This window comes from Rhinoderma darwinii, chromosome 4 (genome assembly GCF_050947455.1).
Source record: "Rhinoderma darwinii isolate aRhiDar2 chromosome 4, aRhiDar2.hap1, whole genome shotgun sequence".
Classification (NCBI taxonomy): Eukaryota; Metazoa; Chordata; class Amphibia; order Anura; family Rhinodermatidae; genus Rhinoderma; species Rhinoderma darwinii.
In genome coordinates this window covers 167,789,515-167,817,112 of record NC_134690.1, presented here as the reverse complement: position 1 = coordinate 167,817,112, position 27,598 = coordinate 167,789,515, and the positions used below count along the sequence as shown (strand labels likewise).

Sequence of the window (27,598 nt, the reverse complement as noted above, 5' to 3'; positions counted from 1 at the left end):
CCTCTTACTAGGGCTCCTTTACCTCAGAACGTATATACGTGACATTTATCTGGTGTTCTCACTGGTGGTTTATGGAGCGGAGATTAAAAAAAAACCACAAGCACTGTGGAAAAAAACATGGTGGATAAGCATCACCTATAGGTCGGTTAACCATGTGTATGCTTTGGTCTGCAGGGCAACTCTAACATTAAATGATTTTTTTTTTCTTTATGCTATTTTCCAGTGTTTCTTAAATTCTATTTTTATTTCCCTAAATAATTTTACTTGTGCTAAAAAAAGTAGAAATTAAAGTTTTAACCAGACTTAAGTTGGCCTCCTAGCAACGTGTCCTGGCATGAGCTGGCAAGTGATTTGCATGTCATTACTTGTAGCATCTGGCTTTTATTTTCCTTCATTTTAGGGGCGCCACAAAGCAAATTATGTCTTTTCAGACTTATTTGAGCACAACAGGAATGAGCAAATAAAAGTATAGGAGCTACTTAGTACAAAATCAAGGAACGATATTCATCTGTTGCTTGGCAGGTGCCCGCTGGCTTACGGTGTTAGTTAGTGTGAAGCGAGAACTACTGCGGACTGAAATTATTTTATATGGCTGGCTTCACACCGGGTGTTCTGTGGCGGTTCATAAAATTTGCTTATACTTTATTGTACAAAAAAAGTGTTGTGTGTGTACACAAATTTTTGTCCACTTAAGTTATAATTTTTGTCAGCACTGTTTTCGGGACATTTAAATTAAAAAGCCAAGAAATTCACTTTTTAGCATGCAGTCTTTGCACTACAGCAGTGCGGTTCTCCACACCTTCATCTCTTGGGTCCCTCCATGTGTGTGCCTGGCATAAGGCCAGTTTACTGGTGGTCAATAGGAGAATAAGACTTTCTCTACGTTCAATGTGTTTTTTATTTATTTTTTTGGTCTGGTGGCTTTTTATTTTTTTACTTTTCTCTCCAAGTGTTCTTCACCTATAGACACAAATTTGAACAAAATATTCACAGTACACAACAGTAAGCGTTTTCACCTAAGTAGTTTGAAGTACAGGATCCTTTTGTCTAGTGCTAAACCATTCAAAAATATTCTTCTAAGGCTTCGTTCACATCTGCGTTGGGACTCCGTTCATGGGTTTCGTCTGAGCTTTCCATCAGGGTAACCTGTAAACGTAGTCTAAATTTGCTTCGCTATTGATTTGAATGGTGACTGATCCGGTGCAAATGGTGTCCTTTTGTCAGTTGTTTAAGGGTTCCATTGTTTTGACGTAATCAATACTGTAGTCTACTGCGCTATTCATTCTGTCAAAACGACGGGACCCTTACACAACAGTTACAAACTGAAACCATTTGCAACGGATACGTCATCAATGTAGAGCGAGAGAGAGCAGCACTCAAGGTAGAATTTTTGTTTTTCTTTAATTAGAGTGCGGCAGGCTCTTCTCTATATGGACTTGTGATCTCTTTTGGACCCTGGATACTTACCTGCGTGCACACCCCATTAAGTTGGGCTACTGTTCAGTCTCAATTGCTGGTCGTGCTGCTGCATATTCATGTAACTGCTTTAAAATCAATGGTGATGCAAACGGAAAGTTATGGTTTGTTTGTTTCAGTTTGGATATCATTCATGGGTTCCCTTGACTAAAATCTCATACGCAACCCGTGAATAGGGTCCTGATGCAGATGTGAACGAAGCGTAACACTTTTGACTTAAGATTGCAACGTTAAAAATGCTTATATTGCTGAACTATATACTCATGCCCAATTCGATCATTGTGCGATTAAATGCCGCCTAATAACATGCCATTGGTGGGCATTATAGATACTTGATTTGTACCTACACGTGAGTGTCATAAAGTTGCTCTAGGTTTTTGAGACTTGACGTGCAGGAAGGTGGGAGGGGGAGGGTTTGTATCATCAATGTAGTAATGGCCTTTTCCATAAGTATTTTAGTGAGCAGTAATAATTAACTGTTAAATAGTTAGCATTATGAATGCATTTCATGTATAACGAAGTTCAACAGCTAATCTTAGATTGAAAATCAATAAAGGCAGATATTTTAAGTTTGCTTGCTGTAACACTGTACTACGTGGCACCACCATCAGCAAATTATTCCCCATTCTAGTGTTTTGTAAAATAGGAATGAAATGCTTTACTTTAGAACACTTTAGTCTACCCCCCCCCCACCTTTTTTAACTGTTTTGTACCTGTGGCTGCATTTTTCATTGTCGGTAAACTTCTTTTTTTTCCTTCATTTTTAGGATGGCGTGAGGGACATTTTTATTGATGGGGTGGTTTCTAGGAATAGAGCCCTGAATGGTGATATTGTCGTTGTGAAGCTGCTGCCACGTGAGCAATGGAAGGTCAGTACTGTCCACACGAACAAACTTGGTTGCAAATGTACATCCCTTTTTGGGGACACAAACTGATTGACAGCAGTGATTTCAGTGCCCATGCAGTGGAGATCCAGCAGTCTTCCGTGGACTACATCATCCAATGACTGGTGGCCTGAATGTACTTGGGCTGCTGCTTAACAAATTACTAGATTAAAAATTTTGTTTCATAACTCATTTAACTGAAAAATATTGGAGAACAAAAAAAAAAGCGCTTAGGCTAGGGCTACTAAGCGACTTTGGCCACGGCAGAGATTCCACGGCTAAAGATCGCTGTGTCACACTGCCTGCATCGCAATTCATGAAAGTGAATGTGGTTGCAAGTTGCGACAACACGACCGTCGCAAAAAATCCAAAGCTGCTGGATTTCTTGCTATTGTCACAACGACTTGCATGTCGCAAAAGGACCACATTCACATTACTTGTGATGCAAGCATTGCAATACAGTAATTTTTGGTCGCATGACCTGTGTCACGGTGTAGTCCTAGCCTAAATGTAAATTTGGAAAGTTCCCTGGCTGGTTAAAGACAAATGGAGAACTACACGGACCTTCTTTTTTTTTTTTTTTCCCGCTATAATAGTTTGCTGCTCCTGCATAAAGTTTCTATCTAGTTGTATTCATACAACTTGTCCTCATTTACTTCATGCTGCATTGTTCCTTGTTCTACTTGAAGGGGCAGAACAGGAAAATTAACATTAACAGTCAAAAGTTTGTGAAAGTATCACAATACCTGGCATTGCATGAAAGGAAAGAATACAATGGAGTTGTATCAATGAGCATTTAGCAGATAACTATAGAACATGTTCTGCTCGGAAGCCTTTTAATGATTTCTTGGAGTCCAAGCATTGATATGAGTCGCCAGGGTTCCTCATTGCGTTTGTCTTTTTCAATGTGCATTATTCTTTAATACGATGACTACTTTTTGTTATGACTGGGGGGAAATGTTTTTAGTAAATTCTCATTTATGCTAAGACTATCTTTGGATTTCTTTGGATCACTACAGTCAAGTAAATTAAGTGATGATGGTGTTTTTTTTTTTTTTTTTTTAAAGAGGCTCTGTCACTACATTATAAGTGGCCTATCTCCTACATAATGTGATCGGTGTTGTAATGTAGATTACAGCAGTGCATTTTATTTAGAAAAACTCTTTTTTGACTGAATTATGACCTATATTAGCTTTATTCTAATGAGTTTCTTAATGGACAACTCTGCGTGTTTTACCTTTTGGCCAAGTGGGCGTTGTACAGAGGAGTGTATGACGCTGACCAATCAGTGACCAATCAGCCTCATACACTTCTCTCCATTCATTTACACTGCAGATAGCGATATAGCTATATCACTATGTGCAGTCACATAAACACACTATAACATTACTGCAGTGTCCTGACAATGAATATACATTACCTCCAGCCAGGACGTCATGTGTATTCAGAATCCTGACCACTTCTCTGCACGTCTCTGTGATTTACAGCACAGCACAGCGAGATCTCGCTGTAAATGACAGTTTACAGCGTAATCTCGCGAGACTACGCCTGCTATGCTGTAAATCGGAGACATGCATGTATATATATTTTACACACACTGGACCTATAGACCGATAGAAGAATGAACAATTTGTGTGGATACCTGCTGAGATAGAAGATGGTCACTGTAGTACAAGCATTGGAAAGGTTTCAGGAACTAAAGATGTCTCGCCAATCATAAGCGTGAGTGAGTTTACCATGAAAGGTGTCTTTAAACGTTTTTGGGTTTTTAAAAAAAAAGGATTTCCTTTTCTTAGAATGTCTTTAAAATTTTGTCTTCTACCCTAGTTAGTTCTTATGCCTAATTTTAATTTGTATTGTAAAATCACTCCAACAGTTTGCTGCTTTGGACGGTATGAAAGCATTTATGTGCTACTTGAATGTAGTACAGGTATACAAGTATATATTTGCTCGTTTAGGGTCTGTGTGTCAATCTCCTATAAAGTGTTTCCTAGTCCATTGGGTGTCGTTTTGTGGTTTTTGCCCCCCCCCCCCTTCCTCTGTATCATGATAGTTCTGTCTTGTTTTTATTGAAGGGATTAATGCACCAAGAATCAGAATATCATTGAAACTTTATTATAGTATTTCAGCCTATTCTTTCCTTTTTATCTTATCACAAATGCTTCCTAATACTTCCTCTCAGGATATGTGGTGTTGCCCTAAAGGATTTGTGACGAGAAATGCTAATGGCTCACACATCTATTTTCTGGAGCCCCGGTGATATGTCATTTTAAAGCAATCGTGCTTTTTTTTTTTTTCCCATGGGCTGTTCCCCATCTACACTAGATAAGAGTGGGTCACCACACCTTCCTGGGACAAAGGAAAGGCAGGGACGAGATGATTTCCTTCAAAGAGACGCATCGGCTCCACAAACCATTTTTCTTTCCTAGAATTAGACAGGAAAACCCCTGGTTTTAATTCTCACGTTGTTGTCCTATTGCCATGGATCCTCGAGTCCTGGCTCATGTCATTAGTTTTTATGCATCAAATTGATTCCCTCTTCATTTCATACAAATTGTCTGTTTCGATGTGGCGGGAATGTTACTAAAGATCTGCTAATATGAGGGGTTCCCTTTTGCCTGTCCTGAAATGCTTAATTTCTTTCACTATGTAACGAAGTACGCAACAGAAGATGATGCAAGAGAGCTCTTCAAAAAGGATGTTGCCGTGTAAATCCACAGTCATCTATAGTAGCTCCTCATGTATCATCCAAAAATCTTAATCCCTCATCCCTTTAATTCTCAATCGTATTCCCTCATGTTTCAATGACTCTTCTATAATGTGACAACATTCAGGATATGTAAAGTTTTCTAGTCTGTGCTTCCATTGTCTTATTATATAGGGATCATACTGCTCTTATTTGTAATCTATTGAAAATCCACTAAATGTTGTCTATTGCCCTTGAGATTCCTTGGTGTAGAATTTCACAAGTTCTTCCTTTGCGGTAATATCCCTGTTGCTACCCCCAGTTTATCTGGTCACTCAGCAGGTGCCACGTTTAAAGTTACACCATGCAAGCCAATCTATTAGCAGGTTTCTCTCCATGCCAACTCTGCCTGGGTGTAACAATTTTCTGGAGGTCTATAGTTTTCCTGCTACTTGTGATAATAGAGAAATTGTGATGTCCTGCAATGTCTGGGGCACTGCAATACTCTTCAATATCCTTTTTATATTTGTAATAGTTTTCCAGGTGCCCAACATTATTATTATATGATCTTTTTTTATTTTAACCGAAGAGATCAACTGGTAATATTATAATGTCATGATTGCGTAATTTTACATTTCATATTTATAGCAAAGTTTATGACTCAGAATAAAGATGATGCAGGGAGTTTCCCTGAAGTCCTATGGAAATGACCTTGGACAACTGCTGTTTAGAAGTGTTGTCCGGGCATCTCTGTAGAGGGATAAATAAATGGGAGCAGCCCACACTACGCTATTTTGTGGCCAGAACGTTTTCTTATTGGGGTTTAATTGTGCTCATGCGTACTACGAAGATAAGGGAGTTTTTGCCAAATTTTTTGCAGCCAAACTCCACTCTGCTACGTGCATGTGTGCGGAGGTCTCCTGTACATGTCATTGACTCCTATACCGACCATATCAGTCTTTAAAAAAAAAGTCTCATGCGTATGTCTACGCGCGAGACTGAATCCCATTGGCACTCCTGCACAGGTACTGCTTGTGTAAAAGGTTTTACATGCCGCTACCTACCATTGGCTGCAAATAAGGAGCTTTCTACCCTCACACAAGTATCCTGTCCGTCTTCTCCATACTGAAGAGGTAAAGGAGCGCCACGGGGCCATAATTGCGTGCAGCGCCTGTGCAGGAGCGCCAATGAGTGCTTCTTATTCGCAGCCAATGTTACGCTGCCCCATCGGCTAGTAAGGAGCTTTCTCTTTGACATGCATACGACCGTAAAATCGCCCGTAATTCCGGGCCCATTTATTTCTATGGCCGACGGACACCTTCCCGTATGTCTACGGGAGGGTGTCCATGCTGTAAAAACCTGCGGAGAAAAATAGCACATCCTATTTTTTATTTTTTTATTTATTTATTTTAAGGACCATGCTACCATACTTTATAATGGGATCACGGCCCTTAAAAACTGCTGGCTGTCGCCGGCCGTGCCCATAATTACGGATTGTAATTACGGGCACGGTCATGTGCATGGGGCCTTACCCATGCCGGAAATATTGTTTTTATTTGCAATAATAGAATTCCTAGGTTGGCAAAATGTCTTGACAATCCGGTTTGGTTGGAACTTGTCTTGGTATATAGAGAAATACAAAAAAAGGGGGAAAGACCTGCACCTGATGGTGTAGTAGCTTTATACAATTAGTCAGTACTTACACAATCCCATATTGGATAAACCGCTGGTCTTGGTTCTCCTGGACCTCACTGGTTCACCTACTCTGGGTGTTGGGGAGATTACCATAAATAAGTCCCAAATTTCTCCATAGTAAATGTAAACATTTTTTCATTTTTGATAGTTATTTTAAGATTATAAAAGAGGTTGACGTTTCACAATACACTGATTGCTTCTTCAGGAGTCTGACCACGAGTTGAAATGGTGGCCTCTTAAATGATCCAAAGGAAAAGAGGGAGGAGTTAACATAACCACACCTTCATTTTGCATATAAAACTTATGGAACATCATGAAACACTATAAAAAGCATAAAACCATCATAGGATTAGAGGTATAGTCCCCTCCATGTAATGAAATAAACATAGCATACAAATCACATACTGTAATGTAAAGCCATTCATGTATTGGGTTTCCACTGCGCTGTGCGACAAATTGGAATTGCTGGGGCCCGTGGTTCCAATACTTAAACCCAGGTCTATGAGAGTGTATTGTACCCACAGGCCCCAGCAATCCCAATGTATCACACTGCAAATTCTCCACATAGCACAGAGGAAACCGATCAAGCTAAATGAGAATACATTTGTATCAAAATAGAGTGAGAATAGTATAATGCCTGGAGATCGATCCCTAATCCAGCATATTACGGAGATCCTAGGAAATAAGTTGTGTACTGTAAAGGGAAGTCCAATGAATTCCACATAGACGCCAATACATTAATGGTTTACATTACTATATGTGACTTATGCTATGTATATTTTAATTACGTGGAGACTATACCTATATCTCTAATCTTATGGTTTTATGCTTTTTATAGTGATTTTGCATATGAACATTATAAAAGAGGGTGGTTGTTAACTCCCCCCTTCTTTTCCTTTGTACTATTTAAGAGGCCACCGTTTCAACTGGTGGTCAGACTCCTGAGGAAGCAATTGGTGTGGTGAAACGTCAAGCTTTTTTTTTAAAATCAATTTTAAATGCCTATTAAAAATGCTTTAATTTATTATAGAGAAGCTTTCTGGTAATTTTGTCCACAGCCAGAGAAGGTAAACCAGCGAGGTCCAGGAGAACCAGGCAAGCGGTGTTTCCCATATGGGAATGTGTAAGTATTGACTTATGATCTGGCTAATTGCATAAACGACTACACTATCAGGCACGGGTCTTTCCCCTTTTTTTTTTTTTTGTATTCGACTATTGGTTATTTTAGGTGGACTGTGGGACCAGGAGATGGGAATACAGCAGCAGGCCGGCGGTGCATCTGCTAGGTCTCTGATATTGGAATTGGCTTTCTTCCTCAAATTCACTCACTGGTGATCACTCTTTATTTCAATGTAGATTGAAAACCATTATTTGTTTAAAATGGATAGAACAAGACCTGGATGTCTATATAAGGATGGTTTATGCAATTAAAGACTAACTTAGAGCTTATTCAGACTAACGTTGAATACGTCCGTGTGACTGCCATTAAAACGACGGCCGTCACATGGACGCATGTATTTCAATGGGGCTGTTCACACGGCCGTTGTTTCAACAGACCGTGTGAAGGGTCCGTTACAATGTAGAGCATGTCCTATTTTCTTTTTTTTTTTTCTTTTTTTACGGATCCGCCCATAGACAAGTCTATGGGGATCCGTGAAAGCTGGAACCACACGGGCAATGCGGACGAGTTTCCTTGAATAAGGCCTTATAGACTCGCCAGAACCCCCCCCCCCCCCCCACACAGATTCAATGTTCTCCTCAAAGATAAAGCTGATGTTTTATATTACACTCTAAACCTCTGTGCCCCATACATCCATTAAATCTGTGGTTTGGGGAGGGGGGCGTTGTATAGTACTTTACTTTATAGCGCCCCACCTGAACCCATAGAATTGCGCAGTCCAAATAAAGTGAGAGGTTGTCCACTACTGGACAACTGATGACCTATCCACATCCGTTGCCTGCAGGCATTTGATCGGTGCGTGGTCCAGGTGTCAAAACTTTTTCCCTTGGAGTGACAAATTGGATGCCGGAAGAATTTTTACTTTGACTGCGATCTAATCTTCGAGATGAATGTGCCTTTTTAACAAAATTGTGATGGTAAAAATTCTTCCAGTTTCAGTTACACTTCTATGATTTTAGTGTAAAAAAATATAAATAAAACAAATTATACATACATACGTACATGTAGTGGATATGAAGTCTACACACCCCTGTTAAAATGCCAGGTATTTGTCATGTTCCAAAATCAGTCCAAGATGAATCATTTCAGAATTTTTTTCCACCTTTAAAGAGGCTCTGTCACCACATTATAAGTGGCCTATCTTGTACATAATGTGATCGGCGCTGTAATGTAGAATACAGCAGTGTTTTTTTATTTAGAAAAACTAACATTTTTGACGGAGTTGTGAGCGATTTTAGCTTTATGCTAATCAGTTTCTTAATGGACAACTGGGTGTGTTTTTTACTTTTTGATCAAGTGGGCGTTGTGGGGTGAAGTGTATGATGCTGACCAATCAGCGTCATACACTTCTCCCCATTCATTTACACAGCACATAGTGATCTAGGTAGATCACTATGTGCAGCCACATACTCGCACATTAACGTTTCTGAGGCGTCCTGACAGTGAATAGACATCACCAGCCAGGACGTGATGTCTATTCACAATCCTGACACTTTGGTAACGTTTATGTGAGATTTACAGCAAGGCAAGCGTAATCTCGTTTTAAATGACAGTTTACAGCGTAATCTTGCGAAATTACGCTTGCCTTGCTGTAAATGTCTCACGTTACCGAAGTGTCAGGATTCTGAATAGACATCACGTCCTGGCTGGTAGTGATGTCTATTCACTGTCAGGACGCTTCAGTAACGTTAATGTGTGTATGTGTCTGCACATAGTGATCTAGCTAGATCACTGTGTCTGCACATAGTGATCTAGCTAGATCACTATGTGCTGTGTAAATGAATGGAGAGAAGTGTATGACGCTGATTGGTAACTGATTGGTCAGCGTCCTACACTTCTCTAACGCCCGCTTGATCAAAAAGTAAAACGCCCAGTTGTCCATTAAGAAAGTCATTAGCATAAAGCTAAAATCGCTCATAGCTCATAAATGTTAGTTTTTCTAAATAAAAAAACACTGCTGTAATCTACCTTACAGCGCCGATCACATTATGTAGGAGATAGGGCACTTATAATGTGGTGACAGAGCCTCTTTAATGTCACCTATAATCTGTACAATTATATTGAAAAACAAACTGAAATCTTTTAGGGTGGAAAAATAAAGAACAGAAATAAAGTGGTTGCCGAAATATGCACACCCTTAAACTAATACTTTGTTGAATTACCCTTTGACTTTATGACCACATTCAGTCTTTTTGGGTAGAAGTCTATCGGTATGGCACATCTTGACTTGGCAATTGTTGCCCACTCTTTCTTGCAAAAGCGCTCCAAATCTTTCAGATTGCGAGGCCATCTCCTGTGTACAGCCCTCTTCAGGTCAGCCCACAGATTTTCAATGGGATTCAGGTCTGGGATCTGGCTTGGGCCATTTCAAAACTTTGGATTCACCAGAAGATCATTCTTTTGTTGATTATGCTTTGGTTCATTGTCATTCAGAAAGGTGAAATTCATCTTCAGCTTTTTAGCAGAGGCCTGCAGGTTTTGTGCCAATATTGCCTGATATTTGGAACTGTTCATAACCCCCCCTCCCCCACCTTGACTAAAGCCACAGTTCCAGCTGCAGAAAAACAGCCCTAAAGCATAACGCTGCACCATGCTTCACTGGGCGTATGGTGTTCTATTGATAATGTGCAGTGTTGGCTTTGTGCCAAACATACCTTTTGGAATTATGGCCAAAAAGTTCAACCTTGGTCTCATCAGACCATAACACGTTTTCCAACACGTTTTTCTGCTTTTGGCAGACTTGATGTAGTTCTTTGCAAAACATAGCCAGGCTTGAATGTCTTTCTTTGTTATAAAAATACTTCCGTCTTGCCACCCTACCCCACAGCCCAGACATATGAAGAATACGGGAGATTGTTATCACATGCACTACACAACCAGTACCTGCCAGAAAGTCCTGCAGATCCTTTAATGTTGCTGTAAGCCTCTTGGTAGCCCCACGGACCAATTTTTGCCTGGTCTTCATCAAATTTTGAGCGACGTCCAGTTCTTGGTAATGTCACAGTTGTGCCAAATGTAATCCACTTCTTTGGTGACAGTCTTCACTGTTACATGGTATATCTAATGCCTTGGAAATTCTTTGGTACCCTTCTACTGACTGACGCCTTTCAACAATCCGATCCCTTTCATGTGTTGTAAGCTCTTTACGGACCATGGCTTTTGCTGTCACATGCAACAAAGAAAATGTCAGGAAAATCCTAATAGACTAGCTGAACTTTTATATGGGGTTACTCAGAATCACTTTAAATAATGGCAGCTGTGTACTGACTACTGTCTAACATGAGTTTAAATGTGATTGGCTAATTCTGAACACAACCATATCCCGAATTATAAGAGGGTGTTCACACTTACACTGGCTGATAATAGGCCAGAGCAGCGGGTGCTGATTGCCGAGACCTTGTTGATCGGTGCTCGTTTTCTCCTGTCACATGGAGCTATGGATGGGGATGAGCGGTCGTTACTCCGATCTCTCGTCCCCATACGTTATAATCATGTCTGCAGCGCGTCTCCCTGTTTACATGTGCTGCCGACTACGATGATATTTTACTTTTTTTATTTTATTTTTTAAAACGAAACTCAGCAGATTATTGAGCGTTTGCTCATTCATCTGCTGATCGCTGCCCTGTTCTATGAATGCTCGTCTGCCCGATGATCGCCCAGTGTAAAACCCCCTTTATGCAACCACATTATTTTAGTTTTGTTCTTATTTTTCCCCTCTAAATGATTTCAGTTTGTTTTTCAATGGAATTGTACAGATTATGGGTCACATTAAAGGTGGATAAAAGTTCTGAAATTATTCATCTTGGACTGATTTTTTGAATTGACAAAACCTGGCATTTTAACGGGGGTATGTAGACTTTTTAAAAAAAAATAAAAATAGAATTATATATATATATTTATTTCACTTTTGGTATAGGGTGCAAATCCTCATTGGACACTTGACCAGTGTCCTAAATATTGTAGCCAAAAATCCAAATACGAGGCAGCACTCCAATCATCTCCCCATTATTATAACTCAAGAGCTAATATTTCGCAAGATCTTGGGTTTTAATGATGGGAGATTCATCTCCTTGTAATCTATTGATAATTTCTCAAGCGATCATGAGTAACTTTTATTTCTATAGTGTATTAGCAGTACTGTGCCCTTAGTTGAGATGGCTACAAAGCCCTCTTGAGCGTACGAAGTATGCGCCGGATATACCTTATAGGTCACAATATCGTGGAATACAAAGCATCTAATGGGACTCAGATGCAGACTAGTGGCATTGTGCGTCTGTGCATAGGTACAGCGAGGACGCCGAGCTGTTAGACAACTCCTATTGTTTGACTAACCTATTGCCAATTGATAATGCACTTTCCACTAGTCCAATTGCTTGAGAGGCCCCAGTGTGTGTGTGTGTGTGTATATATATATATATATAGTTCATTCAGCTGAAGAATACTTTGTGTAACCTGTGTGTGTTCACATAATGAGTCTTTAATTTTCCAGGTATTCTTCTCGGTTTTTATAACTGCGATAGGTTGTGGGGTTTGTTCATAATGTTGTCTCTGGTGAATTTACATGTGGTAATTCCACACCTATAGCATTCTGCTTCTGTCCAAAAACGCAACTGCTATGGATAAAATGCAATTTAAGGACTTCTTCACGTGATCGATAGTATACGTCAGCGTGGTGGCTGTTACAACAACTGCCGTCACACGGAAGCATGTATTTCAATTGGGGTAGTTCACACGGCCGATTTTTAACAGACCGTGTGAAGGGTCTGTGGAAAAATAGGACATGCCCTCTTTTTTTTGTTTTCACGGATCCATCAATAGACTTAAGTTGCACGGGTGCAACTCGGACGTGAAAAACGTCCCTTTTTCACATCAGAGTTTGCACTCGGTCGTGTCATTCTAACCTAAGAGGAATCCAATGATAGAATTTTCTTGGATTGCATATCACACTGTGTATACAAATAACTGTCTAAAGTTTGCAAACAACTTAAGCAGAAAAATAGGATTTTTGTAAAGTGCAAGCCATTACTGGAAAGTGTCAAATGTGGATAAATGGATTATGAGTGCATTGTCTGAATTTCCACAACAGCACTTCTCAGTTTTGATAATTTTCAAGAGGTTATCACTAATCGCTGCACTTTTTCCCCTCTGGTGTAACTTTCCAAATAAACACAAGCTCGGTGTACAGTCCTGTTCTCATATTCGCAATCTGTCTCGGGTCATCAGCCTGATATCTCTGTGAGCCAGCTGCACTTTCTAAAGTGAATTGCTACGGGAAGATACGTTATTTTTTTTTTCATAGTTCTTTTTATCGAGTCACCTGTGGGTTGTGGTAACTCGATGATTGTGATTACACGAGGTACGTGGGGGATAAGCCTTCCTGTGGCACTGCAGGATATCTCCAAGAGAAACCTTATGTTCTATTAGAGAGCATTTCTCATGATTTACGGTTTTACTTTCTCTCTTCTATGGTTAATCTAGCATACTATGTAAAGTTTTCTGCACAAAAACCTTTTTCTATCTGAGTATCGATGTACGTATATTGATGGGCTTTAGTGTTACACTTTGCACAAATTTTGGTTCTGACGTGTTTGGAACTGTGGGAGTGTCGCCGACTGGGCATGTGAAGTCGTAAGGAGTTCTTGTCTGTTTCCTTTCCCATCAGTTGAGGGTGTCGAAGGTTCATGTGAAAGTGAAACTTCCCTCTCTGTAATCTTGCTTTTCTTCCTGTGATGTCATCACCTGGTGTCTTTATATGGCAATTATATAGTCTGGGCTAATGTCTCGTTGCGATGTTTAAAATTTATACCAAAGAAACGTAGAGAAGATCACTTTAAAGAGTAACTCCAAAATGTTGGGTCAGTGGGGGTCCAGGTGCTCTGTCAGGCTGAAGTCTGCTGTCGGATCGTCTGATGAGAAAATCTGACTGGTGCTGACGAGGAGCGCCGATTACAGCCGAAGGTGCAGGGCACTCTGCTGAGTGCTTCTGCACCTTCGTTTCAGTGACAATGGGGGTCTCGGCACCCAGACTCCACCAATTAAAACTTTTGATTTGTGTCTGACATATCAAAAGTTTTGATGAAAGTGCAGTCACTAATTTAAGAATTTGAGAACCAGAACTATTTTACTTTTCCTCTTTGCTTCGTGCAGAACTAATTTACATTTTTTTTTTGCTCGACATAGTTGTAGGAGGCTTTGTTCTTTGTGGGGTGAGTTGTACTTTTATGTAGGCGCCTTTTTTTTTTTTTTAGATACATATACTCTAGCGTTTTTAATTTAATAATTTTATATTTACAAAAATGAAAACCATTCCACTGCTTTGTGTGTGTGTGTGTGTGTATATGTATATATATATATATATATATATATATATATATATATATTGTGTGTATATTAATTTGTTGTTACGGATATGACAAGACTATTATGTTTTGGGACTAATCTTTAAAGGGGTTGCGTCATGACACATTTATGGCATATCCACAGGATATGCCATGGATGCCTGATAGATGCAGGTCTTACCTCTGGTACCTGCATCTATCTCCCGATTGGGGGTCCCCCGATCCTGTCCTGCCCGGCGAGGAGGCTGCTGCATAAAAAAAATAAAAAATCTTAAGCACTCCCACAAAGTGTTGTATTCTCTGGCCCATTAGAGAGACCCATTATGTAAATTGTGGTGAAGGTAATCTTACCGGTGGCTGTATTTGTGAGTTATCCCCTCTTTGGTCCTCAGCTGTGTCATGTGAAGAGAAATAGGACTCTCCGACTGCCACAGCGTCTCATGTGTGGACAGGAAGTCAGTTTCTCCAGTCATTCTTGTAAGACTCGCATTGAGGTTGTGTAATCGTAATCCATAGAGAATGCGATGTCCTGACCACACGAGACGCTGTGGCAGTCAGTCCTATTGCTGGTAACATGACACAGCTGATGACTAGAAGGGAGGGGATAACTCACAAATACAGCCACCGGTAAGAAGATTACCTTCACCACAATTTACCTAATGGGCCAGAAAATAAACTTTTTGTGGGAGTGCTCCTTTAACATTCTGTGTTTTCTGGAAATGGGCAGTTTCACAGCTGTTCCACTGAAAATTATAACTGTTCAAAAAAAGTCGGCTCACCCCGTGTGCCCAGCTGGTGTGTGGAATGAAGTCAGTGTAGATTCTTACCATGAAACAGCTGGACGAGGATTAATTCTTGTCATTTGTGACATCACTAGCTTCAAGATGGTCCACTTTATACATCATGTGAATAAACACATTCCCGCCTTGCCTCGATGTGCAGGTGCACTCTGAGATCAGCAGTTATCTAGATCTTAGTTTCATCATGACCCCTAGTGGCCATGGAGAATTTGGGTTTTCAAAAGTATATTTAATAGTTTTGTAGTTATTGTGAGGAAAAATACAGCAGTAGTCTTTTTAGTTTTAATAGACAAACGCATGTAAGGTTAACAAGTGTTCTCTTATAGCTTAGGTTGCACCTGCTATTTTTATCTGGCAAGACTTCTAGGCTATTAAATTTAGATTGTCTGTTTACTAATGTGTGAAATGCTGCTTAAAAAAAACCCCCTAGGGTGATTAACACTGCAATTGGAAGATTGCTAGTGTAGGGGTGTGCTGTTAGTTGTAGTTAACTTTAACCTTTATACCCTGTAACGTTTCCTCAAAGCTGTCATGTAGGGTTAGGCCAGGGGTCTCAAACTCTGCCGGGTAAATGGGCCGCACATAGACAAAATGTGAAGTTGACGGGCCGCATTACTTTCAAATTTGATACTATTCAACTAATTGATAAACAATAATTTTGTACTACTATAATGCTACTACATTACTATAATACTACTACATTACTATAATACTACTACGTTACTATAATACTAATACATAACTATAACAATACTACATTACTATAATACATTACTATAAAAATATTACTATACTATTAAATTACTATAATACTACTACATTACTATAATACCAAATTACTATAACACTAATACATTACTATAATACTAAACTACTATACCAATACTACTACATTACTATAATACTCATACGTTACTATACTACTACATTACTATAACCATACTATACTACATTACTATAATGATACTACATTACTATAATGATACTACATTACTACATTTCTATAATACCAGTAGGTTTAAACTTAAAGGGGTTATCCGGGGACCAAAAATTGCATTGCAATAATATATTTGTGAAACTAAGTAACTTACAAATGTACTTTAATTTAAAATTCTGTACTAAATGGTGCTGTTCAAACCTCGTGAATTGTTCCCGGAGGTCCTGGAGCTTTTCTAATAATGACGCTCCGACACGGCCCCACGTGACTGAGCTCTTGCTTCATGTGCTGTTCGTGAACATTGCCGCAAGGGGCTGTCACATTGGCTGTTGCTTGAGTCCCGAGCTGAGCATCAGCTAGCGCTTTGCTCGGACTCCAGCTCTGCTCCCGGCATCCATATTTGGTCAATTCAGGGGTTTCTTATCGCTGGAGTTCCCAAGCAAACCATCAGCTGATGCTCTGCTCAGGGACTCAAGTACTGCTGCCAACGTTATTGTCCATATATGGGAAGTGATGTTGGCAGAAGTGCTGGACTCCCCATGGAGAGCATCCGCTGATTCTCTGCTCGGGAACTCCAGCAATAGGAAATCCCTGAATTGACAAAACATGGATGTCGGGAGCAATGCTGGAGTCCCGAGCAAAGGGCTAGCTGATGCTCTACTTGGGACTCAAGCAATAGGCAATGTGACAGCCCCTTGCGGTCATGTTCACAAACAGCACATGAAGCAAGCCTTCAGTCGCGTCGGGCCTTGTTGGAGTGTCATCAATACAAAAGCTCCAGGGCTTCTGGGAACAATTCACGAGGTTTGAACTGCATAATTTAGAACAGAATTTTAAATTAAAGTACATTCGTAAGTTACTTCGTTTCACATGAATATATTATTGCAATGCAATTTCTGAGTTTAGTGGTCTGTCTGGGACTCCAGCTCTGCTCCTGACATCACTGTCCATATATGGACAGTGATGTCCGGGGCTTCCCCAGAGCAGGAGTGTCTTGAGCAGAGCGCTAGTATAGTCTCTGCTCTGGGACTACTTCTCTAGGGAAGTCCCTGACATCACTGTCCATATATGGACAGTGACTTCAGGGACTCCTCCAGCAGAGGAATCCCCAGCCAAAGCATCGGCAATGCTCTGGCTGGGAATTCCACTGCTAGAGCGAGCCCCAATAGAGATATCTACAAGGAGGCAGGGTGTAGCGCTGTCAACAGGGTGGGGTGCTATCTAATAGGGGGTGGATTATCTACAGGGGGCTGTGTGACTGCATGAAGGAGCGCCGGCGCACTCCTTCAGACTGCTCTCTCTTCTCACGATTGAGCTACAGTGCCCTGCAGGCCGCAAAGAAGTCTCGGGCTGCCCGCAGACCGTGTGTTTTAGGCCCCTGGGTTAGGCTACATTATCACTTTTGGCCTACGTTTTAACATATTCGTCGTGAGCTTACTTGGTGTATATGTTTAACAACGGCTGTGACGGATGCCCTAAGACTAACAAGACATGATAGTTCCGAAAAAATTGCCTGCAGGGGGAAATGTGCTAAAAATGGCATATACAAGTCATATAATGGCCAGAAATAGTGTTGTTCGGATAACATATGCCACTGTTCGGCATCTATTTAACATATTAGTCAACATAGACTTTATTTATGTCCGTCATGAAAGGCTATTGAAAAGCCCATGACGTATACGTTAACCGTATGCCTGTGACGTATTCCATATAACATATATGTTTCCATGGTAAAAAAACAACAGATTTGATAAATCTCCCCCCCCCCCCCTCCCAATTCATCTCCGAGAGAGAGATCACTCTTTATAGGAAAACTATAATCCAAAACCAACGGGTAGAAAGTGCTCAATTGGTGTTGCACTCCCCCTATGGGTGTTGTACTAGTTACAGCTCCTACAAAAGTCTTTAGTACTTAAAGAGGCTCTGTCACCAGATTTTACAACCCCTATCTGCTATTGCAGCAGATCAGCGCTGCAATGTAGATTACAGTAACGTTTTTATTTTTAAAAAACGAGCATTTTTGGCCAAGTTATGACCATTTTCGTATTTATGCAAATGAGGCTTGCAAAAGTCCAAGTGGGTGTGTTTAAAAGTAAAAGTCCAAGTGGGCGTGTATTATGTGCGTACATCGGGGCGTGTTTACTACTTTTACTAGCTGGGCGTTGTGACGAGAAGTATCATCACCTTCTCTTCAGAACGCCCAGCTTCTGGCAGTCCAGACACAGCCGTGTTCTCAAGAGATCACGCTGTGTCGTCACTCACAGGTCCTGCATCGTGTCAGACGAGCGAGGACACATCGGCACCAGAGGCTACAGATGATTCTGCAGCAGCATCGGCGTTTGCAGGTAAGTCGATGTAGCTACTTACCTGCAAATGCTGATGCTGCTGCAGAATCAACTGTAGCCTCTGGTGGACCTGTGAGTGACGTCACAGATCTGCACTGCCAGAAGCTGGGCGTTGTGAAGAGAAGTGGATGATACTTCTCTTCTCAACGCCCAGCTAGTCAAAGTAGTAAACACACCCCGATGTACACACATAATACACGCCCAGTTGTACTTTTACTTTTCAACACGCCCAGTTGTACTTTTGCAAGCCTCATTTGCATAAATACGAAAATGGTCATAACTTGGCCAAAAATGCTCGTTTTTTAAAAATAAAAACGTTACTGTAATCTACATTGCAGCGTCGATCTGCTGCAATAGCAGATAGGGGTTGCAAAATCTGGTGACAGAGCCTCTTTAAGTTGCTGGTGGAAGATGCCTATACACAGCAAGGTAACAGCAAGAAGTTCCCTTACAAAAACTGGGTGTCATCTATTTTAAAAAAAATAAAATCTGAATTACATTTTTTCCCTGACTATAAAAACCTCCAGTTAGGATGGCAAGAGGACCCCACCCTTCTACTTCAAAAGTAGTTTTAATGTAATCTCACAACTGCCTGATTACTTGCCCCTAGATAGACACTGGTAGAATCCACTGTGTCCAACCGCAACTTATAAGTCGAAGACTTTTTCCTGACACCATTTATGCGTAACACTTTCCAAAATGTGTGTTTTGACCGTATGGGCTTTTAGTAAAATATAAATATAAATCCTGGTTAACCTGAGAAACTCTTCTCTCCGCCTATCTGGGTCTGAGACCAGCCTCTGTTCCACAACATTATTTGTTCCAATTGCACGATTGTCCATTTGAGTAATAGCCAGTCTAGCTAACTTTTATTTTTTTCTTGATGTCACCTTCCATATAATATGTACGTTTTGAAAACAACCTTGTTTTCATTAGTGTGGACACGATTTCTTAGTAGTGATTACAGTACTAAGATTCAAGTTTGTCTTTTAAAAGGAATGTGCCGCTAGAAACTTTTTTTTTTTAGTTAAGCACTTATTATGTAAGTGATTAAACATTGTTGTAATTTTATTTATTTTTTTTCAACAAGTCAGGAAATATTATAAATTAGATTCTAATTTATAACATTTCCATGTGCTGGGCACTAGAGGGAGCAATTCCCAAAATTGCAGCATTGGCAATGTGGTAAAGCAACCTCATTGCTTTATGCTGCAAATTTGGGGTAGACACACTCTCTAGTGTCCTCACACAATCCCCCCTCCCTTATCCTGGCTAGTGCCAGGAGAAGGAGGGGGTTGAATCTTCAAATCTCCTACACGGTGTGCCGCCATTTTCTGAGCGAATGCAGAGTGTAGTAGGCTTACATACAGTGGTAATCAGACAGCATAACACAAACATACACTAACGTAAAACACACCTCACATACACAAACATAACTTACCTGCTCCATCCGCCTCCACTCCTATTCCTTGCGTCCTCGCTGCCTTGAACATATGGCCGGCAGCCGCGACCGGAAGTCGTCATCATACTGTCACGCCGCGGCTTCCAGTCCACATCCGGATTTCGCTCTGCCAAAGACCTTCCTTTTGGTCTGTGTGGGAGCGGCGCATGCGCCGTTCCCACAGACGCCGTACGCTATAGTGAATGGAACGGTTCCTGTTCGCATTCTCTATGGGGATATATGTGCCGTATTCCATCTCTGTATGTGTCGTTAATCGACACGTACAGAGATGAAAAAAGAAATGGCAGCCCCCATAGAGAAGTAAGAATAAAGTAAAATGTACAACACAAGAACACAAATAAATAAAACTTATTTTAATATCAAACTAAAAGCAATATTATATAAAAAAAAACTTTTTCCGTGACACCTTCCCTTTAAGAGTGCGCCAATATGGGTTTATTTTCATAAACCTGATGCCATTATCTGTGTTGATCTTAAAAAGGCTCTGTCACCACATTATAAGTGCCCATAACGATATAACTATATCGCTACTGCAGTGTTAATGAATGGGGAGAAGTGTATGACGCCGATTGGTCACTGATTGGTCAGCGTCATACACTCCTCTTTACAATGCCCACTTGGTCTAAAGTAAAACACGCCCAGTTGGGCATTAAGAAACTCATTAGCATAAAGCTAAAAATTGCTCATAAAGTGGTTTAAAATAGACCGTTTTTCTAAATAAAAAGCATTACTGTCACCTATATTATAGCGCCGATCTCCTTATGTAGGAGATAGGGCACTTATAATGTGGTGACAGAGCCTCTTTAAGTTTATTACCAATGGTGCATGATCGGAAAGGAAAATAAGAAAAATCCTTAGACCTGGTTTTTAAATTGTCTGCTAGTTGCATGTAAAGCTTCGGGCATTGTGATTGGATCAGCTCCAAAAGTTATTCTAGTTTAAAATCTGTCAGGAGCTTTGTTAACTTGGTCTCAGTTCTGTCTATTTGCCTGTTTTTTTTTTATTTGACCTTTTGAGCATCATGTCCACAATCCTATTCTAGTTCCCCGAAAGAAATAATGTGCATGGTGCCCTGCTATCGACAAAACGCTTGAGGGTAATAGTTCCAGGGAGAAGGCAGTTGGCAAGTTGACACTGGCTAGTCTAATATTCAGTCCTCACTATTCACAGTTTAGAAATAAAGTTTTTCTTCTCAAATAATTTGATTATACTGAATGAAATGATTGGGATCCCCAACCTTTGGAAAGTAGATCTTTTGTGTTAGACTAGTTTCCTGCAAAAAAAAAAAAAAAAAAAGTCACTGCTGGTAGATAGTCTTTTTTCTTTTTTTTTAAAATATTTTTAGACCTTTTTTATATTCCATGCAATAAAAGTTTTCTGTTAACACCTAGATAAGCAGGAGCTAGCGAAATCAAACTAAATATTTCCATTCAGCAGGAGCCCCCTACCAAAGAATTATCACACTCTGCCACCGTATTCTCAAATGTCATGTCCCTCCCTGTATAGCACAGCAAATTGTTTCATATTATATCAGCACCTATAATACCCCTTGGGCAGCATAATAACCATAAGACATAATCTAGAATTAAGAAATCCTATATACGCCTCATATTAATGTATACACAAGACAATAAGTCTTTCAGACCTATGTTAGTCCAAAAATATTAATTTTATTGTTCCACAAATGGAATACCCTCCCAAAGATACCCATACAAGTCCATACAGAATTAAAACATACTTTATCTTGGTTTCTGTTCGATTTTATCAATTCACCATCATATCCCATATGTTATAATGATGCATAGTATACAACAGGTAAATAGCAACACCAATCATGGGAAGAGTATAAAGTCTCCAAACTGATATCGAATCATATAGTATCAGTCTCCCCACTATCTGTGTGAAAATCTATCAAAATTGTTATACTGCCCACCATACATAAATACTCAGGATAGTTGCATATCAATTACCTGTGGCTAACATGATGGCTACTGATAGTCTCAGAAGAAACACCTCAGCGCGTTTCGCACCCTTCGTCAGGAGAAGATGATAGTGTACAAGAATGTGGTTTAAATACTGTACCTGTATATCGCTGACCAATGGCGCATTACTATTCATTGCGCCCTCCTACGTGTGTCTTCCGTGTCAGGAGCGTTCCGTGCAGTGGCCGGATCCCCCATCTGCACTTCCGCCCTCAATATGACAACTTCCGGCACAACATGTGGAGGGCCAATCAAGCGCATGCACACATCACCCTATTTGTCAAGTCGTCTGGCAATATAGTATAAATCAGCCGTTCACACCATTTATAATGTATTTGTAACGGGGGAGAATTTAAAATGTTTATAATATCCATCAATACATATTGTTTGTTATGCTCACTATGTACATATGTATACAGTACAGTATTGTGTCCCTACACCTACAATTTAGGTGCATCTTAAATATGAATGTGTCATAAGATATGCGGTGCACGAAGCACCACCAGTGGAAGTACGGAAAATGGAGACCACCACCAGTGCCCAACACCGGCGGTGGAGATCCCCCCCACCCGGACCCCCACTACAGTAGCACCGCGACCCACCCTTCCAAAGTAAGTATATCCATTCATTAAGACACACTGTTGGGGTGCATCATACTACCATGCCGCACGGCGTGCACCAACACCGGGAGAACGGGTAGGGAAAACCACCACCAGCGCCCAACACTGGGGGTGAGTGACCCCCGCGCCCCATGACGGCACGAGACACCCCAGGTCAGAAAAGTACATAAAGTGCGTAAATCTATATATAGATGAATAGATAGTCCGCATGTCTGGGGTACACTCGGCGAAGGCCACCACCCAAATAGGGGATGGTGACAATCCACAGAGTACACCCCAGATCAAATTGCAATGAATACAGATATGGTGCTATATGCAAGGTCGTGGATTGCGAGCTTGCGTCCTTTTGGCCAAAATGATTACCAATGCCCCAGGTATTTTTCATTATTATGTATATTCGCTTCTCTTGGACACAGCCGGGTCTTTGATGCTGGGAGAGCAGAGCATGGTGTGTTGTTGTTTGGCATAGCAAGCAGGGTAGCCCGCTCTATGAATTATCAAGGCGTCACAAATAGGCTTCTACCTGGCTATACACGTTGTGCCTCATGACGTACACACTATCCTTCCATGTTTCACTCACTTGCACCCCATTATCCATTTATTTCTATTGAGGCACTTCACTCATTACTGCCCCCTATATTTCACTTATAGTATTGCACTTGCACACACACTATTCATTTATTTCTTACTACACATCCCATGCACCACACACCACTCCCCTCAAGACCAGTGGGAGTGGCTATTATTATTTAAAGCACCTGCTCACCCTTTCATCAGCGTTTCTGACCTGGCTGTGTCCATTTGTAAGTATGGCCTTTTTCGGTGGCAAGGTGATTAATAGATACAAGAGTGCAGATTCCATATTATATAGATGATGTTGTGAACAAATGACATCTAAACATTATTCTAATGTTGAACACCTCCACACCAGGAGCAAAAATTAAAAAATAAAAATAAAAGTTATAAGTGTAATACATACAATAAGAGTATGAGGAGGGTGGACATATAGCCACACTCCACATACAAGTGTAACATAATGTCTGTCAATTAGTCACCGGAACAGCCCGGAGATAGTTCCAGACCAGTCCAGCGAGTGAGGGACAAAAGTCCCTATAACTGTTGTGTTAAGAAATGTATAAAGTGCACATTGTTATCAATTCATATAAACAATACTTCTGTTTATATATTTACTAGTGAAATAGTGACTCACAAATTCATTGTAAAATTAATAATATACCAGTGGTCTCTTCAAATACACCACATCTCAATCTATAAGAGCATCTCTACATATAGACATTTCTCCACATTTGTTTCATAGTTCTCCTCCCCACGTCCTTCTCCACTGGTCACATAGATCCGCTCAACATCTCGATACTGTGATTAGCTAGCGGTATCCGTCCAATTCCATACACTATCAAACTTGAGAATACAAAAATTAAAATTAGTAACTGTTTTTACAGGTAGGATGCAAAGCTTAGGGACTCATTAAGCCCCTTTGGTGACATGGTCTAATGCCACGATCCACTTAAGTTCCCTCCTTAGAAGTTGTTTAAATATGTCACCACCTCTATTTCCCTCATAGTCTATCTATGCCCTTAATTTTTAAGAGTCTCCAATTGTTCTTATGGAAATCTCTGAAATGTCTAGCAAGGGGTTTACTCCTATCACCAAATTCATCCACATGATCTCTACCAGTAATCCCCTTTATGTCACAAATGTGTTCCAACACGCGAGTTCTTAATTCCCTGGTGGTCATACCAACATATATTTTGTCGCATGGGCAACTCGCGTGATGGATGACATTCTTGACACTGCAATTTATAAAGTGGACAATCTTGTATCTTTTTTTTATCGCTCAAACCCACAAAGCTATCAGTTCTTTACATGACAGCACAAGCCCCACAATGACCGCATGATACATTACCCCATCTAGGTCCCCTTGAACCAAACAAATATGTGGATGGCGGGGTATAATGGCTCCAAACCAAAATGTCTCATAAGTTTGGACTGCGCCTCGGTGTCATGGCCGGCTGAGGGGTTAAAATTTTGACTAAAGTTTTATCTGTTTCCAAAACTGCCCAATGTTTCTGGAAAATACCTCTCATTATATTCCATTGTTTGTTGTAACCTGAAATAAATGTTACCATTTCATCCGGCCCTTTCTTTACCTTTTGGTTTCAGGAAGTCTGTTTGTTTTTGTTTTTTTTTATTTTGCATTATGAAATTCCTGTCTTACATGAGTTTCCTCATAACCCCTTCTTAGAAATCTCAATATAAGATCTTTAGATTGAGCTTCAAAGCATTCATCAGAGGAGCAAATGCGCCTTGCCCGGAGGAATTGCCCTCTCGGGATAGCCTTTATGACATGTTTAGGGTGGGAGGAATCTGACGTTAAATATGCATTGACTGAGGTCTCCTTCCTGAAGATATCGGTTTCGATTTTTCCACCAGTGTCAATCAGAATCTGAATATCCAAAAATTCAATTGCAGTTTTGCTATATTTACTTACTAATTTAATATTGACATCATTCTCATTTAAGTAGCTCAAGAAGCCTCCAAGATCATGTTCCGTACCCTGCCAGACAAACAGAATGTCATCAATAAATCGTTGCCATGACACCACAGATGACACATATGGGTTGTTGTCACTCTGTATAGTGCTTCTCTCCCAAAAGCCCATAAACAAATTTGCGTATGACTGGGTACAAGTGGCTCCCATCGCAGTGCCGCACTTCTGTAAATAATATTTGCCTTTGAATGTAAAGAAGTTGTGACAGAGCACAAATTCAAGTATCTCTAAAATAAAATTAATAATTTCTTTACCCAGATTGCCCATTTCCAGAAAAAAATCTGCATTCTCTCAAACCATGCACATGGTTGATGGATGTATACAGTGACTCTACATCACTAGTCACAATGTACATCATGTTCTCTAGTTTCAAACCTTCCAGGGATATCCACATATCTGTTGAGTCCCTGATGTACGAAGGGAGAGCTTCAACATGAGGTCTTAGATAATAGTCAATAAAACGGCAAATCGGCTCACATAGCCCACCGATCCCCGAAATAATCGGCCGACCGGGGGGGGGGGGGCGCAAATAACATTTTTATGGGCTTTTGGTAGAAAGTATATCGTAGGGATTCTAGGTTCTCTTACTCTTAAACCCTCATATACCTCTATAGGAATGAGTTTGTCTACTGCTAGTTTTAGAATGGACTCAAGCTGTGCGCTAAAAATAGTAACTGGATTCTATTGTAGTAATCTATAGGTACCTATATCATCTAGCTGTCGTCTGGCCTCTTGTTCATACATAGTAGTAGGTCACGCTACAATGTTACCCCCTTTGTCTGCAGGCTTGTACACAATATCCTTCATATTTTTTTAATTCTCTAAGGGCAGCATGTTCTGCTTCAGTCAGATTGTCATTGTGATTTGATTTGATGGTCCTCATCTCGTCTGTGACTAATTTGACAAAAATCATAACCTGCGGACAAAGGGAGAAAGACTCAAAAGTCGTACTTTTTTTGCGTGAGTTTTTAGGGAATTTATCCCTCCTATACTCATGTATATTTTCCTCATATAGGGCCTCCAAAGCCATTAATGCCTCCCTTTCCTCATCTGTACTCGGTATAAATTTCTCAGGGTTAAAGAAATGCCTTTTAAGGATTACCTTACGGACAAACAAATGTAAATCCTTAACGGCTTCAAAAAAGTCAGTTAGCCATAGGGGAAAAAGTAAGACCCCTCTTGAGAACAGAAATCTGTTCTCTAGAGAATAATTTATCGGATAAATTTATTACCTCTAAAGTCTCCTTCCCCTTTTCCTTGTCACCCTGTCCTCGACAAATACTTGTTTTGATATTCTCAGGTATATTTTTCGGGTTGGACCACAATCTCTTCCCGGTGCTCCTCGGGGCGTTTGTCTAAAAAAACGATCCCCTTGATAACTCTGAATAGATGACACACATGAGGATCGTGATAAGGACTGAGATCTTCCTATCTGTTGCCATTTGTATGCCGTTTTACTTATATAATCCAACTGATCTCTTTTGAATTTTTTGACTAACCTCTTGTACCTCAGATTCCCACTTCTTAAATTCAGCTTCCAACTCTCCCTCAAATTTTTTAATATCCTCCTCTGTTGTATCTTTCTTTAATTTATCTTTTAACACTTCAATTTCCACTTAGTGTTTTCAAGTTTTTTTTTATCCACACCAATAAGGAGCTTTAAAAATGTATTAGAGCAATTCCTGCAGGATTCCTCCCACCTTGTTTTAAAGGCAATATCCTCAATAGGGAATGAAGGGAACACCTGTATCCTTAGACCACGCGGAATAATCTCCTTCTGTAGGTAGTTTTCCCAGTGTCGCTTTATTCCACCATACTCTGGTCCGTTTTTTAAGTAGATACTTGAGAGATGATTTAATCTCTCACACTCGCATTTGCATCCTCTCTAGGAGGTATCGTATCATCAAAGATATGTTAGCTGTGTGACCCACACCTGGTCACGAGATTTATAAACCGATCTCGTCAGAAAGGAGACCTCCGTCAATGCATATTTAATGGCAGATTCCTCCCACCCTAAACATGTCATAAAGGCTATCCCGAGAGGGCAATTCCTCCGGGCAAGGCGCATTTGCTCCTCTGAATGCTTTGAAGCTCGATCTAAAGATCTTATATCGAGGTTTCAAAGAAGGGGTTATGAGGAAACTCATGTAAGACAGGAATTTCATAATGCAAAATCAAAAAAATCGAACAGACCTCCTGAAACCAAAGGTAAAGAAAGGGCCGGATGAAGTGGTAAGATTTATTTCAGGTTACAACAAACAATGGAATATATTGAGGTATTTTCCAGAAACATTGGGCAGTTTTGAAAACAGATAAAACTTTAGCCAAAATTTGAACCCCTTAGCCGGCCATGACACCGAGGTGCAGTCCAAACTTACGAGACATTTTAGTTCGGAGCTATTCTACCCCGCCATCCACATATTTGTTTGGTTCAAGGGGACCTAGATGGGGTAATGTATCATGCGGTCATTGTGGGGCTTGTGCTGTCATAGAAAGAACTGATAGCTTTGTGGGTTTGAGCGATAAAAAAAAGATACAAGATTGTCAACTTTATAAATTGCAGTGTCAAGAATGTTATCCATCACGCGAGTTGCCCATGCGACAAAATATATGTTGGTATGACC

The 27,598-nt window shown here is 40.4% G+C and overlaps 2 protein-coding genes across 3 annotated transcripts in view; one reads left to right on the top strand and one right to left on the bottom strand.

The window, feature by feature from the left end:
* DIS3L2 (DIS3 like 3'-5' exoribonuclease 2) overlaps nucleotides 1–27,598 on the top strand; it is a 287,501-nt gene that overhangs the window by 36,082 nt on the left and 223,821 nt on the right. For both annotated transcript variants that reach the window (XM_075861827.1, XM_075861828.1), the window contains one exon: nucleotides 2,244–2,345. In XM_075861827.1, coding sequence (XP_075717942.1) covers nucleotides 2,244–2,345 — 102 coding nt within the window. The remainder of the gene's footprint in view (nucleotides 1–2,243; nucleotides 2,346–27,598) is intronic.
* Nucleotides 1–27,598, bottom strand: part of PDE6D (phosphodiesterase 6D) — a 557,644-nt gene that overhangs the window by 344,242 nt on the left and 185,804 nt on the right. The gene's annotated exons all lie outside the window — the stretch shown is intronic.